Source organism: Pyxicephalus adspersus, chromosome 12 (assembly GCF_032062135.1).
Source record: "Pyxicephalus adspersus chromosome 12, UCB_Pads_2.0, whole genome shotgun sequence".
Taxonomy (NCBI): domain Eukaryota; kingdom Metazoa; phylum Chordata; class Amphibia; order Anura; family Pyxicephalidae; genus Pyxicephalus; species Pyxicephalus adspersus.
In genome coordinates, this window is record NC_092869.1 from 40,465,579 (window position 1) to 40,481,335 (window position 15,757).

The following is a 15,757-nucleotide window of genomic DNA, read 5'->3' on the forward strand; positions in this document are numbered from 1 at the left end:
CTCTTTGCGTTTGGAGGAAAAGAAGTTTAATCTCCAGCTAAAGAAGGGATTCTTCACTGTAAGGTCGGTGGAAATGTGGAATTGGCTCCCTCAGGAAGTAGTTTCAGTAACTACTATAGATTTCTTTAAGAAAAAGCTGGATGATTTCTAGAAGCACAGAATATAACTGTGTTGAAGCAAATTGTACCAGGGGTTTTTCTTTTGCCTTCCTCTGGGTCAACTATGTTCATAGGGTTTATATCTGGGATATGTATATTTCCCTTGTGGTTGAACTTGATGGACTTAAGTCTTTTTTCAACCTGACTATGTAACTATGTAATGTACAGTGCTGCTGTTGGTACTAGATAAATTCTGTTTAATAATAATAATAATAATGTTGTAATGTTGTAACAACCCCTTTTTCTGTATACTTTTCATAAATTGGATCCAATGTTCCTTTGTTTATTGTAGCTTATGGTGCTACACTGATTGAACATTGCCTTCTAGAAGCTGGGTTGTCTGCTAATGTCAAAGTTGAACAGATAAAAGATGAAACAGGTAAGAGAGAAACGTGTGTGTGTGTGTGTGTGTGTGTGTGTGTGTGTACACACACACACAATTCTTTTATACCCTGCTTTTCCCCGTGATTAAGCTGCCTCATAACTGCAATAACATACCTCTGTAACCCAAGGCCAACAACTTTATTTTTTTAAATAGTTTTTAATTTTTTCAAACTTCAATACAAAGAAAACACCCACAATACAAAACACACACAAAACTTGCATTGAAAAACTATTGCAAATGCCAAAACTTTTAACCCATGATAATGACTAGTGAAGTGGTTTTTGATGACCTGGCTCACAAGCTGAACAGCATTGGAAAGCCTTTGGTAGGCAGATTGCTTTTCACACATACAGTTAGCTGATTTCTTGTTGTTTAGCATTTGAGACAAATTGCCTGTACATTTTTTCATTTTTGCTTTGTAGATTTTGAGAAAGTTCATCTGGCAGTGCAGAAAGCAGAAGAATATATGGATCAAACTCAGAATTATCAGGGCAAGGTGAGAAGGTCAAAATCTTTGTAACCGCTTACAGATAGATCTGATATAACTATTCTTCTGTACATACAACAGATTTCCACATTTATTGAAGCATCTTAAATAAAAGAAGTAAATAGGTTACCCCCATCAGGGTAAAATTTCCATTCTTAGATTTCTAATTCGGGTTAATAGGTGGCCATCATTTGTGTTCTTTTTTGGCTTGAGAAACTTGAACAAAAAAGATCCAAATGCCTAAATGGATTTGTTTAAGGTATAATCCCTTCCCTTGAACTGTGAACAATCTCCTGTTCACCTTCACCAACCCCCTCAGGAATTCCAAAATGTCTGTCCCTTTTCTAGGGTTTACTATTTTACATGCCTCATTGAATGGAACACCAAAATGCTTTAGCTTTAAAACAGACACTAAAAAAAAAACGTATTTGGATTGTAATACTAGTCATAGTCTATTACTTTTTATACATTTAAATATGCCTGTATATGATCCAAGTCCAGGATTTTCTATACACAAGCTGCCTTTTGACATACTTGTATTCCAGACTGCATTGCATTTGGAGATATTCATCTATACTGGAGGATCCAGCACTGCACAGATCACTTTAACCACCTGGGCGTTACACTGATTTCTAGATTTCTGTTCCAAAAGCGTTACAGGTTTTCATGAAATTTTTTTTTTTAAATTGTAGACCTGTAACTTACAGAAATATGTCCGAATAGGGTTCTAGTAGATATCATGAATATAAAAAATGTTTGAAACACACAATCATGTAAAAAAAAAAAAAAAAACTTTTAATAAAATTAAAGGAAAAACACAAAAATCAGCTTAAACAAGAACACATAAATAAATGAAAAATACTGAAAATGCGATAATTCGGTATAATGTATAGTAATATATTTTTCTAAAACACCTCCCTAGTGTCCGTCACATACCTATAGACAAAACCACATAAATATATTTTCTATTATTTTGTATTGGATTGGATACAGGACTTTGCGACAGTACGCAAATGCCGGGTATTCTAATTCTTTCCAAACTTCCATGCAAAAAGTGTTACATTTTTTGCATGGAAATTTATTTTGGATTGTAGGCTCTAATTCACCGAATTACCGCATAACTCACCAAAATATGTCCAAAATTTGATAAATTTAATAATTAAATTTTTTTTTTATAAAACATAAAAAAAAAAAATCTTTAAAAAAAACTAAAAAAAGTTAAAAAAAAAAAAAGTGTAAAATGTAATGTACAGTAGCTTATATAATATATATATAATACAATTATATATATATTATATAAGGATTTCTTTGTATTGAACTCAATACAGCTTTTTTGTATTGAGTTCAATACAAAGGAACTCAATGCAAAATTTTGAATTTGCCCCCGGTGATCGTCTCTGCACTCGCCGGCTGGACACCGAAGAGGACAGACGTGTCCGGAGGAGCGGAGGGAGAAGGTGAGTATTTTTTTTTTTTTTTTCTGCGCCGTTACTGGGATGGACAGTGACAGGCACAGGGATAGGGACAGGGAGAGGAGGGAGAGGAAGTCGGCTGGCTTAGAAAAGAAAGCCAGCTGGCTTTCTCCTCTAAGCCGGACGGCTTTTTCTTTTAAGGAGAGGGACACCCGACGCTGGAAGACGACGCTGGAACATGGAACCGACGCTGGAACATGGAACCGACGCTGGATTAGCACAGCGGGACCAGGTAAGTGGGGATTTTAGTGTAGGCGAAAAAATACGGGGTTGTCCAAAAGAGCAAAAATATTTAGTGCGAGAAATTACGGGCTTAGCGGTTAGGGGGTTAATAAAGGAGGCCCACTACTATAATTGGGAAGCTAATATGAGCCAAAAAAGGGCTAACATTTTTACTCAATCAATATTTAGGGCTGAAATATTTTTTTGGCCCTCCCTGGTTTCCCCTTCCCCCTTGCAGCAAAATGCTCTCACTCCTGTGCCACTGTCTGTATTCATCTTATTCGTTATTTGCAACCCCTCTTTAATGTACAACGCTGCATATTATGTTGTCGCTATATAAATCCTGTTTATTATTAATAAAAATTATATAATATTAAGATGTTAAATATGTTTTTGAAAAAACCTTTCTGCATTTCAATGCATAAGGGGGCAGGTCAGGGACAGCCATTATGTGGAGGAAAAGGCTAGATAATACTGGAGGTCCTTTAACCAGCAAATGAGGAAGGCACTCGCTAACTAGATGCAGCTTTCAATGCACATTGTGAATAGGTTATAGTGTGCAATGAAATCAGAGCTATCAAATTCAAAAAAGGAAAGAAGCCTGTATACCTGCAAGATTATAGGAAAGGCTGCAGGTCAGCTTTAATGTCTGTCTCTCCAACAGGGCTACATAATCCAGAAAAGAGAGAAGAAGCCGAGTCTCGAACCAGATAAGCCTTCTGAAGACATTCTAACGTGAGAAGAAGAATTTTTTTGTTAATTAAATTTAATTTAATTTCATGAAGTCACTTGTTCTTTATTTGACCTGGTTTGTTGTGTTCTGCAGGTATGAAGAATTCCATCCATTTCTTTTTGCTCAACATATCAGTAGCCCGTATCTTGAATTTGATTCTTTTGATAAGGTATGTTAAGAGGAAAAGGAACTTTTAACCACACATTTTATAACCTCCCTACCTCTACCTGCCAGGACACAGCAGAGAAGGACCCATGCTTCACTGATTGGAAAATAGAGTATCGGGGTGTATGGCAGGCCACAGCAGATGCTTCTGCACAGAGAGCAAGCAACCTTCTGTCATGCTGGCAAGGCATTGGCCGCAGCTGCTTTCCAAGGAAAAGAAACTGATTTTTTGTTTTGGTGCGCCTAAAATGTATTTAAGATGATTTAAACCAAGAGTACGGGGCTTTATTATTGCAGCCATTAAATGTGAAGAATTAGCACATGAATTCATTCAAAAGAAATTGGCCACATTATATGTAAGTTTCTACATAAAGGTAGTCCCTGGGTTAAGGACATCCGTCATATGGAAAACTCTGAGACAGAGGTGTCAAACTCTAGCCCGAGGGCCACATTTGGCCCCTCAAAGGATTATTTTTTTGGCCCCCAAAGGAATCATAAATATAATTTGCAGCTGGCCCGCCACTGCATTGAAATACCGTCGCTACTACAATTCACGGCTTCACTCGCGTCTATAGACCAGCGGGCTCCCTGCCTATGCGTGGCCCTGCATTGAACTGTTTTATAGACGCAGGGAATTGTAGTGGCGGGGCTATTTTAGTGAAGAGGAAGTTCCAGCCACTCATAAAATTAAGCCCCGCAGGGAATTGTAGTAGCGGTGCTATTTCTCTAATAGGGTTTATTCCAGATTGAATGTTAAGCAAAACCTCTTTGTTTCTATATGAAAAGGTTTTATATCTAATGAGAAGAAAAAACGTCCTCAATTTTTTCAATAAACTTCAAGTTTGACCCTCGACTTTGTCTAAATTTTTAATTTTGGCCCTCTTGTTTATTTTAGTTTGACACCCCTGCTCTTAGATACCAACAATGGAGGCTTGGACGGGGGAGAGGGGCAGTTTGCATGACCTGCAGAAGAAATCTTTTGCTAAACACAGCTGAGACTGAGCTCTTCTGCAAGCTCTTGTAACTCTTTAATGACCAAGCTGTGGTTGCACCAGAAATTAATGGATGTCTAGGCTATTTAAAGTTTTTTTTTTTTTTTGTGATTAATCTACAGTGAGGATTTTATGCAGTAACAGTAATCATGCTGCCTAATAATATGTTTAGACAAACATCTGTCCTACTTTTTGCTACTTTTTTTACTCGCATAAAGAGGTCTTGCTGCTGAAGTTACTCCACCAGAAGGGGTTCAATGATTTTTACCTGTGTAGGTGGACTGTCTTTCACCCAAGAAAGAACCTTCATAAGACTTTTCTCTCCTTTTAGGCTATTGATGAATTTTACTCCAAGCTGGAAGGTCAGAAGATTGATATCAAAGCTCTTCAACTGGTCTGTATCTATTACTTCTGTTCCTATTTATTGATGCATATTTTTTATAATTGAAATACTTAGTAAACATCTGTACATGCGAGGGATGTCATTGCATTTTTCTTTGCTGTGCCATCACTTGTTCTGCACTTTTTGCAATTTTAGACAAAAAGAGACAAAAGAGTTACATCAGTTTCGTAAATGTATTAGAGCCTTTTGAAAGACAAGTTCACTAGTATAAATTTTCTGGTACCATATAAGTGGAGGTTTCCTTATTGTTATTGCTGTCTGTGTCCCATTGGAGCAGCTTCACTTCCTGACCCCTAAACAAAGCAGGAGGTAAAATATCTACAATTTTCACTGAACTTCTGTTCCAATAAGGGATTTTCCATTCACTTACGATGGTCAAGGGGTCAAAATTGTTTCCCAAAAAACATTATTTTTAGAAGAATTTTTTTTTTCATTGAGTGGCCCTTCCTTGAACTTATGGTCGGGAATCACACATTTTAGAAGTAACAAAAAAGTTATGTGAATGTGGGCTTCAAGGCTATATGTCCAATTTTGCAGATCTAAAACAAAAAAAACAATAAAAAGCTGTGCAGGCCTGTACTATTAGAGGTTTTATTGGTCTCTCTCTGAAGTTTTGTAGTTCTGAGCGGGTAACGCATGTATAGGTAAGGCTATGGCACAGCTTTAAAGGACCCTATAAGTAACAGAGCCACCCGATGCCGTAAAAAAGGGATTTGAATTTCAGTGAGAGATTGCAAATCCAGGACAGTGAAGCTGCTGAAAGTATATCCTGTTTTACAGGGAAACTTTATTGACTCGTTAATGTTTAAAACATATTTTCTCATCTAATGATTAATGCATTTTAAATACTGAGAGGAATTTAAATTTTTTTGCAGGAAAAACAAGCTCTTAAAAAGTTAGAAAATGTCCGGAAAGACCACGTGCAGCGCCTGGAGACTTTGCAGCTTACTCAGGTAAATCTTAACAATGAGATCAAATGCAGAACTAAATTCCTGATGGGAGCTTGCCTTTCTATCCAAAACTGAATACAAAATGCTGCTTGGATTTAGGACAGTCATGCTGATAACCTATCCTACTAGCAATGCTCACAAACGATAATTTGTTTTGGGAAGCACTGTATCTCTGCAAAACACTGGTTCCTCACATTTGGATTACGGAGCCAGAAATGTTGAAATTTGGAGCTTTACATATAAGCAGTGGTGTCAAGCTTGGTGGAGTTGTCATTTGAAAATGGCAGAGTTCAGGAGAGCAGTACCTGGCCAAATGTTTGTGGATTCATGACCATCTGTATGATAAATTTGAGCCAGGCTGGTGAGTATTCAAAGTGGGCCTAGTGGTGAGGAGTGGTTAGGGGCCATGGGAGGCAAATTCAAACTCTTTAGGCGATATGGAAAAGTGTTGATTCCAAGTAAAGTCTATTTGTTTTATTAGCAAAAAATGTGTGATATTTGATTAGGCTGATAAACCTTTACAACCGACAGTAATTGCATGAGTCAAGGGTTCGGCTGTTATTTGTCTCCCCTATCACTGATACCTTTCTGTTCATCACCAGTTTTTTGTTTTTTTTTATGTTAGAATAAAAAAACGCATTACAGAATATAATGAAATATATATTGGGCCTTACCAGTTAAAATCTCCCCCCATATAGGAAGTTGACAAAACCAAAGGAGAGCTGATTGAAATGAACTTGGACATAGTTGACCGAGCGGTGCAGGTTGTACGCAGCGCCCTGGCCAATCAGATAGACTGGACGGAAATTGGGCAGATTGTGAAGGAGGCGCAGGTACAAGGGGACCCTGTTGCTCTTTCTATTAAAGAGCTAAAGCTGCAGACTAATCATATCACGATGCTGCTAAAGTAAGTAAAAACTGTACAGCTTGCATTTATTTACTAATATGTACAAAGAGGTAGATATATATTCCAGTTGCATTCACAGATATAGATATGGAGACAGATAGACATTGTACTACTACCTCTATTGCAGTTGTGCAAGATCTCTAAATGTAACTGTGCAGTCCAATAGGCACCAGAGTTAGGCTAGGTACACGCGTGCAACGGTTCTTGTCCGATAATCGGCTCAGGGCTGATATCAGAGGAAAATCTGGCTTGTGTACAGCGCTCGTCGTCCATTGTCTGAACAACCATCCTGGTGGATCCAAGGACGATGATCGATCATAATGGAAGTGAAGAGGGAGAGAGTGCAGCGGCGTGCCACTTCATCGTTCTCCCCCTCCCCTCTCCATAGAGCAGAACAGTGCTGTATGTACAGCCCTTGTTCATGCATTGTGCAGTCATTAGTCATTGGAAACGATCGTGAAAGATCCTTTGCAACGACAATGATTGCACATGTGTACATAGCCTTAGACTTGCTGCACTTAGAAATTGGAACTCCTGGGCTGACTAGTTTATAGATTTACATGTTTGCCATTCATCATAGCCTGGTACCTGACCTCGCTTTTCACTATTGCAGTTAAGCAGTACAGTTTGGTCATGAACCTGCCATGGTTTACTGATTGAAGTTATTCAGTCTGACATATATATATATATATATATATATATATATATATATATATACACACAATATACCTAAATATTTGGGATCATTTTATTTTTGTACACGTCACCTGAGCTATATTGTGTTAAAAGAAGCCTGACGCTCAAACTGCTGGCATAATTGTTTGACTTTTTTTTCACACTTTAAAAAGTTCTTTATTGTTCCAGTTCAAATGGAAATGTCAAAGTCGTTACAAAACAAAAATAAATATATATTCATTACATTTTCAAAGAATTACAGAACATGTATCAACATAAAATGACAAACAGAAATTTCAGTAATCCATTAAATATGTAGAAAACCATTGTATGTGTCTTTTGAAGGTGGCCTTTATGTAGTATGGACTTGAAAAGTGTTATGTTCAGTTAGTATTTACTAGGCAATTACTGCATCCCTCTGCCCAGTTGTACTGTAGCTCTCCCTTCCTGGATGAAGTGTCTGACCCATAGCAGTCTGCTTGGAATCTGAGACAGCCAGGCAGGGAAAGACACAGGACGTATGCCGATGAAAGGGACACCGAGCACGACTTGACCAGTCCCATCTGAGTGTAATCTTCTTCCAGGAACCCCTACTTACTTTCTGATGAGGAGAATGAAGATGAAGAGGAGGAGAAACCAGGAGTGGAGGAGCCAAAAGGAAAAAAGAAAAAGGGTAAAAATAAACAACAACCAAAGAAAACTCAGAAAAACAAACCAATTCTTGTGGATGTGGACCTCAGCTTGTCAGCATACGCCAATGCCAAAAAGTGAGTCACCTGGTCTTTTTGTACATAACCCACCAGGCTAACCACAGTTATACCATGTCCCAGAACATAGCTTTAAAAGTGAACTATGGACAAAGTGTTTTGTGCCCTTGCAATGGGTCCCCCTTTTCCTTCAATGGTTATTTGCCTGTTAATTCTGAGGTATGATGCTGTAAGAGTAAAGCTTACCTCTTTCCTGCAGTTCCTTGCAACTGTAAACTGCAATAAGTAAAACATGGCCCTAGGCTTAAAACCTCAAACAATGGTAATAGCCTAACTGGTTCTCTCTGGGCCACAGAAAACCTCCAGTATAGTCCAGTTCTGTAGTCTTCACCCCCTTTTCTAGGTTGATAATGCTGCTTCTCCATAAATATAATAGGAGGGTGAATGTTGTCATCCTGGAATAAGATTTGTGTTAAGGGCAGGTAAAAAGAAAACAAATACAGCAACCACAACTATGGGCTTTTCATCTGTTTCATTTTTCTTTTATAGTTCAGATACACTTTTATACTCTTAAAGAGTTTCCAAAATTATTTTAATGTCTCGTCTGTGTTTTAAGGTACTATGATCACAAGAGGAATGCTGCCAAGAAAACACAGAAGACGGTGGAAGCTGCAGAAAAGGTATTTGGAAGGGTCACCCATTCAGCCATATCTGAAGATGTGAAGACAGTCATTTAAAACTTGATTCATCACAGAATGTGCTTTCTGAAAGGCAAAGCAGAGGGATGTGCAGAGACGTTTGTCCATGATAGGTCCAATACAGCAGAAAGACAGAAATATGGCTCCCTGAACTTTTAAACACCACCTTGATGGTGTTTAGAAATGGCTATTTAGGTTAAAAAGTAGTAATGGATTATGAAAATCCTCTCTGCATTAGGCTTCACCCATTAAAGATGGAAAAGCCCCCCCCCGACTACATATAAGATTTACTCCTGTGAGAGATGGCCAGACAGTGCAAATAGGAGCTCAACTCTTACTGAATGCAGTACAAAGGATATCCGGTATCCCAGTTCAATAGAGATTGAGGCTCGAATCCAGTGATACTGAGTGCAGATGAAGCTTGGGCAGTCTTATAACTGACCTAAATATTTATTGAGCCCAGATATTGCCCTCTTCATAACAGAGAGTAGGTCTCCTAAACCCTTAGACTGCATAGAGGTTTTTGGCACTACGAGAATTTTTTTTTAAACCTGAAAATGATTATTTTGCACCTGGGGAACCTTTTTATGAATTCTTAGTTTAACTCCAACGCATTAAAGGTTTATGTAGAATTACTGTGCCTGCTTGAGCTCATGGTTGGACCCAAAGGTGCAGAGGTTGGTGCCAGCATGTAGCAAATCTTACAGAAAGAAAATCTCTTTAATGCAGAAGGAGCTTCCCATTACGGCCATCAGGACAGGTGCTTTTTATCTGCAACAAAAGTTGCTTTGATATGGCCAAGCAATCAGTAAAAAAATATACCTTTAGCATATATTTCTGCACAATGACCGTGCCTAAGCAGCCTTTGTTGAAGCCGGAGAGGTGTTCATCAGGACTTATATATAATAAAATATATTGCCCACTGCTGTTTTTGGTCACTGGTTTCTGATTATATTAACATTAATATTATCAATAGTGAATTTTATTAATGGTGAAAAGCAGTGTGTGGTTTGCAAGAACAGGAAAAGTTGCCCTGTGACATCTTTCACCTCCACCAATTTATTGGCTTCTTTGCAGCCACACAACCCCTAAGAAAGGAAAATGTGGCCCTGGGCAAAAGAGCCAACTGCATAATATCTTCTATCAGTGCTTTATCTTCTATAACTAACTTTTGCAATGTTAGAAGGATAACCTTGTCTTCATCTTAGACTCAGACTGTTGCAAAGCACTGATACTTATTGCAGCCGCCACTCCCACCTAACGCATTCTCTGTGTTAAAGCGACCACACTTTGTTTTCTTTGTAAAAGTAAATAATTAGGACTCCCTGAAAAGTACAAATCAGGCAGGTATTTTTTCAGTTATAGATCCATGGGCAGATTTGTCAGTCTATTAATATATATTCCAATCATTCTAGAATAAATTATATTTTTTTGGCATGGATACCTTCTATCCTGAGAGAGACTTCATTTTTTCCCACACATAAAAATAAATGTTTTATTTTTTTCTACTATAGGCATTCAAGTCTGCAGAGAAGAAAACCAAAAAGACACTGAAGGAGGTGCAGACTGTCACCACAATTCAGAAAGCCAGGAAGGTGTACTGGTGAGCTCATACCCTATATGTTACTATATGTAAAGACAAGCAATTAGCACATGGGCAATGCTTTAAACATTTCCTAAACATTGTTACAAAGCAGCATTTTGCATTATAGTGTTTATAAACACTTTATAGGCTTTGTTCACTGGCAGGGGATAGACAACCTCTAGTTCCTTCACTGGCTTGAGTAATCACTTTAGTAATAAAAGCCACGGCTACTTTCTGCAGGATCCCCGAGTGCCAAAAAGTATTGCATGGACCCCTAAGGCAAGGCACCAGGGCTTTAAAGACTAATAATAGTTGCTCCCCATAGCAGACAGCTATGTTCATATGTAAATATGTTTCCATGTTATCCAGTGCTGCCTTTGTATTTCTTTAGGTTTGAGAATTTTATATGGTTTATAAGCTCAGATAACTACCTTGTGATAGCTGGACGAGATCAGCAACAGAATGAGATGATTGTCAAGAGGTATTTGGGGCCGGGTAAGTGATCCATGTAAAAGCACATTTCTGCTAATATACTAGTTGGTAGTTGTTTAAATAAACATTCATTTTAGTTTTTAGTTAGACCTGCTCTGTTTTTAGTCCCTGCACTTATTAAGAGGTCTCATGCTGTTTATACTCAACTATTTCAACACCAGAAAAAAAGTTCATTTAGGGTTTTTCTTTTGCATTATTGGGAGATTTGTGTATTGCTTTGTACTCTAAATAAGGTGTTTATTACTATAAACCAGTGTTCCCCAACCTTTTGGATGCCACAGACCACTAAATTTACGGCCTCCAGACTGCGCATGTGCAGGGAGCCGTGTGTCACTCAAAGGTAGAGAAGCATCCCCCAGAGTGATGCCAGATGCCAGAACCCACCCATTCAGGGCCTGACCGGTGCGCCCCCTTTTCCCCCAAGCGGAATCCTTCTCCTGAACACACTGGGTGGTGCACCGGCCAGAGCCACAGACCATAGGTTGGGGACTGCTGATAAATACTATGGTTTTATATATGTTGATACTGCTCAAGGCTTGACTAGTTGCCAATGTCTTTCATATATACTCCATCTCCTATATCCCTATGCTGATAGCATTGCTATTAAAGCAAAACTGCAAACACATGACACTGTGGGTGTATCATACTATATTGTACATGACTGTGTTTTTTTCTGCTTATACAGGGGACATTTATATTCATGCGGACCTTCATGGAGCGACCAGCTGTGTCATTAAGAACCCTACAGGTAATGTACTGGAAAACCAGTCAAGTTATAGCTAAACTATGTACATGTAATAATAGGCCAGTGGCTTTTAAAAGTATGTAAACCCCAACAATTAATGTTTTATATTTGTGTAAAAATGCAAAAACAAATACTGATTGATAAAGCTCTCCTGTGCCCTTCCAGTCCTTATAGTGGTACTCAGAATTAGTATGTAAGTTGTAGAAATGATGAGAGTGGTAGGGTTTGAGTAGTTTAGTAAAAGAACACCATTCAGTCTGCATTCCACCCAACTTTCATGTGTTGTCAGCACACAATAGAAGTTCAGGGCTTTTCTCACAGATCAACAAATATTTTTTCTGACCTGTAGGGTCTTTAAATTATTGAAATCTGGTAATGTTCATGTATTGCAGATATGTACTGTGTGTTTTTTATTTCATCCCTCTGTGTAAGAGTTATTGTGTCCATACATCAGTATGATGTCAGCACTACAGAGTACCAATTGGCAATACCTGCTTTACTTATTGCTACCCTGTTATACCAATACAATATTGCCTTAGTCCCATGAACAATAAGGGTGTAAAGGATGATATAACTTTGAGTATACAGAGGCAGCGCTACATATAGAACTCTTCCTTATCTTCCCTTTTCTCTTGTAGGCGATCCAGTACCACCACGTACCCTCACGGAGGCCGGCACCATGGCAGTTTGTTAAAGTGCTGCTTGGGATGCCCGAGTTATTACCAGCGCCTGGTGGGTTCATCACAATCAGGTAATGTGACTCATCATAACTCCTTGGCTACAAAAGCACAAAATACATTCACTCCAAGATGACTTAAACCCTTATGGTTTGAAATAAATTTACCTTGCAGTGGAGCTAATTCTATACTAAAGTTTGAATGGGTCAGTGGGGAATGTAAAAAGAATGTACTATTCTTATCCCTTCCTAATGTAGGCTCCTTTATAGTGTAACTCCGTCTTTTTATACTTTTTTTTTACCATTGGGGAACCCTTGAAATAACTTTTTAAGTCTTCAGGGAAATCATTTCTCTAGTTTACTATATCCACTGCTCACTGTACATTAGCATGGTGGTTAGTGGGAAGAATGTCACCCTTACAGATAGCCAAATAGATCATTTGTGTCGGTTAAACTGACATGAGAAGCACAAATTGCTCAAAGAATCCCCACCAACCTCTAAAAGCACCCCTTTTGAGAAACACTGAAGCAGCAAGTCACTCATTACTTTCTCTGTATAGCAGTGCTTGCAGACAATGGCATCATCCAGCAGCAGTAGTTCTGGGTGGTTAGGGAGTTCTTGTCCACCTGTATTACCATTATTTCTCCGCCTTTAGGTGTCAAAAACAGCACCAACTGGAGAATACCTGACAACAGGAAGCTTCATGATCAGAGGTGAGAGGAAAAAGGAATTATCCCAAGCAGTATCACACAAAAATCTTCTGTGTCTTATCCATGCCATTAGTGTTGTTGATAGATGCTGAAACATAGGAGAAAGCCCAGCTGTATTTTGCTTTTAAAGTTACTTTTCTTTTCTAGGAAAGAAGAATTTTCTCCCACCTTCATATTTGATGATGGGATTTGGGTTCCTATTTAAGGTAAGTTCATGTGAAAACCTAAATCTATGTTTGTCTCTAAGGAAATTTCATGTAAAACATGTTGTTTCTTTGTTTTCCATGCAGCATGTAAAAGTAAAAACTTCTAGTCAGGTTTTTATTGTTACAGGAGACATGTGGGTCTCTAGATTGTTTGTTTCTTTTTGTAACTATGAAAATCAATCTGTGGTCAGCTATAGGAAAAGGCAGCTATCTATATCTATAGATTCTATATATATTGATATCTATAGATTCTTTTAAAATGGAGCTCAGTGCACAAAACCATCTGGACCTGAACACTTTCAGACTCATTCACACCGATGCTGCAACAGAACAGCTAAGTGTAATTTGGCCTTTTATGTACAGACTGCAGCATGGATTTTCAGAGACAAAACAGCCCATGTGTATAATCCCAAGATTCTTTAGTGTGATTTCTACCACTGTAAATTCACCAGTCTAGTATAAACTTACTAAGCAGAACGTTCTTGTTGACTTTCTCTAAAAAAGCTAATTGTTTGCCCAGTCTGCAGATTTTGTGGCTTTTGACTTTAATTACTGCATTATATTATGGATAGAGACTACAAGGAAAATCAGCATGTATTTCTTTCGGCACAGTTCTCATTGAATTCTGGGCACTCTTTCCATGGCAGGTAGTAAGGTGAAATCCCTCCCATAGTCCTGCACAGTTCTTGGTATTATTCCAGTTGCACCTAATACTAAGTACTTCTAACGTTGCCGAAAACAATCATTCATGTTGTTTTTGGTTATAGTTGACGAATGATGGCTTTACGGATTCATCTCCACTTTAAGCTGAGAAGGAGAGGACAATATACAATATACAATAGTGTAATATACAATAGTGTAACAATACCAGTCCATTCTTTAATGTGGAAGTAAACCCAAAACCAACCCAAAAGAAAAAAAATAACACCTTCAATCCCGCAGATCAGTCTCTCCATCAGGTCGCGCGCCGTCCCTGTATTCGTCTTCGGCCCGGTGCAGAGGGAGCGCCAGGCACTGCTATCTTATCCTCTGTTCTTCTGTGTTCTTCTTACTACATCACCTGATCCAGGCCTGCGCAGGTGGGAGATCGGGTGATGAAGATTGAGAAAAAAGATGCCAGTCCCACTGGGCATGCGTGAGATCAGCAGTTTTTTTTCCCTATTGATGAAAGGGCTACAAGATGCTCAGGCATGCACAGAAGGAACTGCCAAAAGCCTCCCTGGATGTGTGACATTGGTATCCCGGGCGCCTCTGCGCTCCCATTCATTCTTGATCGCCTATGCAATTGAGAATTAAGGGGAGTGCCGCACAAAAACACTAACAAACTAAATTTTTACTTTAAATAAAAGGGTTGTCTACCCTTTTAGGTTTAGGTATGATTTAAATGTAGCTCCCCCCCAGCAAACTACAATTCCCATTAAACTTTGGAATACTGTGTACATAGTTTGGTGTTACTTTTGGAAAGGGTGCAGCTGTCCATAGTCAGAGGGAGGCAGAATAAAAAATCCTGTAATTTAATTAAGCATGCGTACAGTAATGATTGTGCTGATGTGGTTGTTGAAGTTAGCATGATCCCAGGGGACACTGCATGGAGTAAATAAATGGCATAACGGCTCTCTAGTGGGAAATGCTGTTAAGGAGGATTTTGGTAAAAGATCTTTTAGAAATGCTTCACAACTAACAGGGTCACAGGACACTGAAGATACAAGAGGGCTGGAATTTGGATTTTGCCCATAGATAAGCTTAAAGACTTTTCCAATAAGAACATTTACTTACCCAGCACTTAACTCCCATAGTTGCCATTATTGGTCATCTCTAGTTTTCAGGACAGAGAATAGGGGTTGAGGTCCTTATTGCAGGACAATGATCTTTGGAAATCAGAATCCCAAAACCCTCCCTAGCCGTTATTTTTCACTGATGACCATGTTGTATACTTATCCAGTTATCATTTGTTCAGAGGGCCCTTACAAAAGCTTAATTTTGCAAATTTGTTTTTGTAATAAGGAAAAAATGTCCAGTTCTTTTAAAATGCTGGAAGCTGCAACTTGCTCTCTTCTTCCTTTCAGGTGGATGAGACTTGTATTTGGAAGCATAAAGGGGAGCGCAAGGTGAAATTACAAGATGAAGACCTGGAAAGCGTGGCCGGCAGCAACTCAGAGCTTGCAGATGCAGAATCTGAGGCCTTAGGTGAGACTTTAGAACTTTGTGTTTAACCCCCCTAGCGGTAATCCCGAGTGTGACTCAGGGTGGATTTTAGATACCAAAAGTGGTAATCCCGAGTCAAACCCACTTACCTTCCTCCGTTGTCGTCCTTCTGGTCCTGGGGACACGTCATCTCCCTCCGATGTCCTGGCGCAAAGTGAAGAGCCGAGATCTCCAAGGGTTTCC

The 15,757-nt window shown here is 38.8% G+C and overlaps 1 protein-coding gene across 1 annotated transcript in view; it reads left to right on the plus strand.

The window, feature by feature from the left end:
• NEMF (nuclear export mediator factor) overlaps positions 1-15,757 on the plus strand; it is a 35,792-nt gene that overhangs the window by 9,625 nt on the left and 10,410 nt on the right. Inside the window, 16 exon segments of the mRNA XM_072428921.1 lie at positions 451-537; positions 966-1,039; positions 3,389-3,459; positions 3,551-3,626; positions 4,946-5,008; positions 5,893-5,970; positions 6,666-6,874; positions 8,134-8,316; positions 8,873-8,936; positions 10,469-10,557; positions 10,931-11,034; positions 11,717-11,779; positions 12,415-12,527; positions 13,109-13,166; positions 13,311-13,369; positions 15,436-15,556. Of these exon segments, the coding sequence (XP_072285022.1) occupies positions 451-537; positions 966-1,039; positions 3,389-3,459; positions 3,551-3,626; positions 4,946-5,008; positions 5,893-5,970; positions 6,666-6,874; positions 8,134-8,316; positions 8,873-8,936; positions 10,469-10,557; positions 10,931-11,034; positions 11,717-11,779; positions 12,415-12,527; positions 13,109-13,166; positions 13,311-13,369; positions 15,436-15,556 (1,512 nt within the window).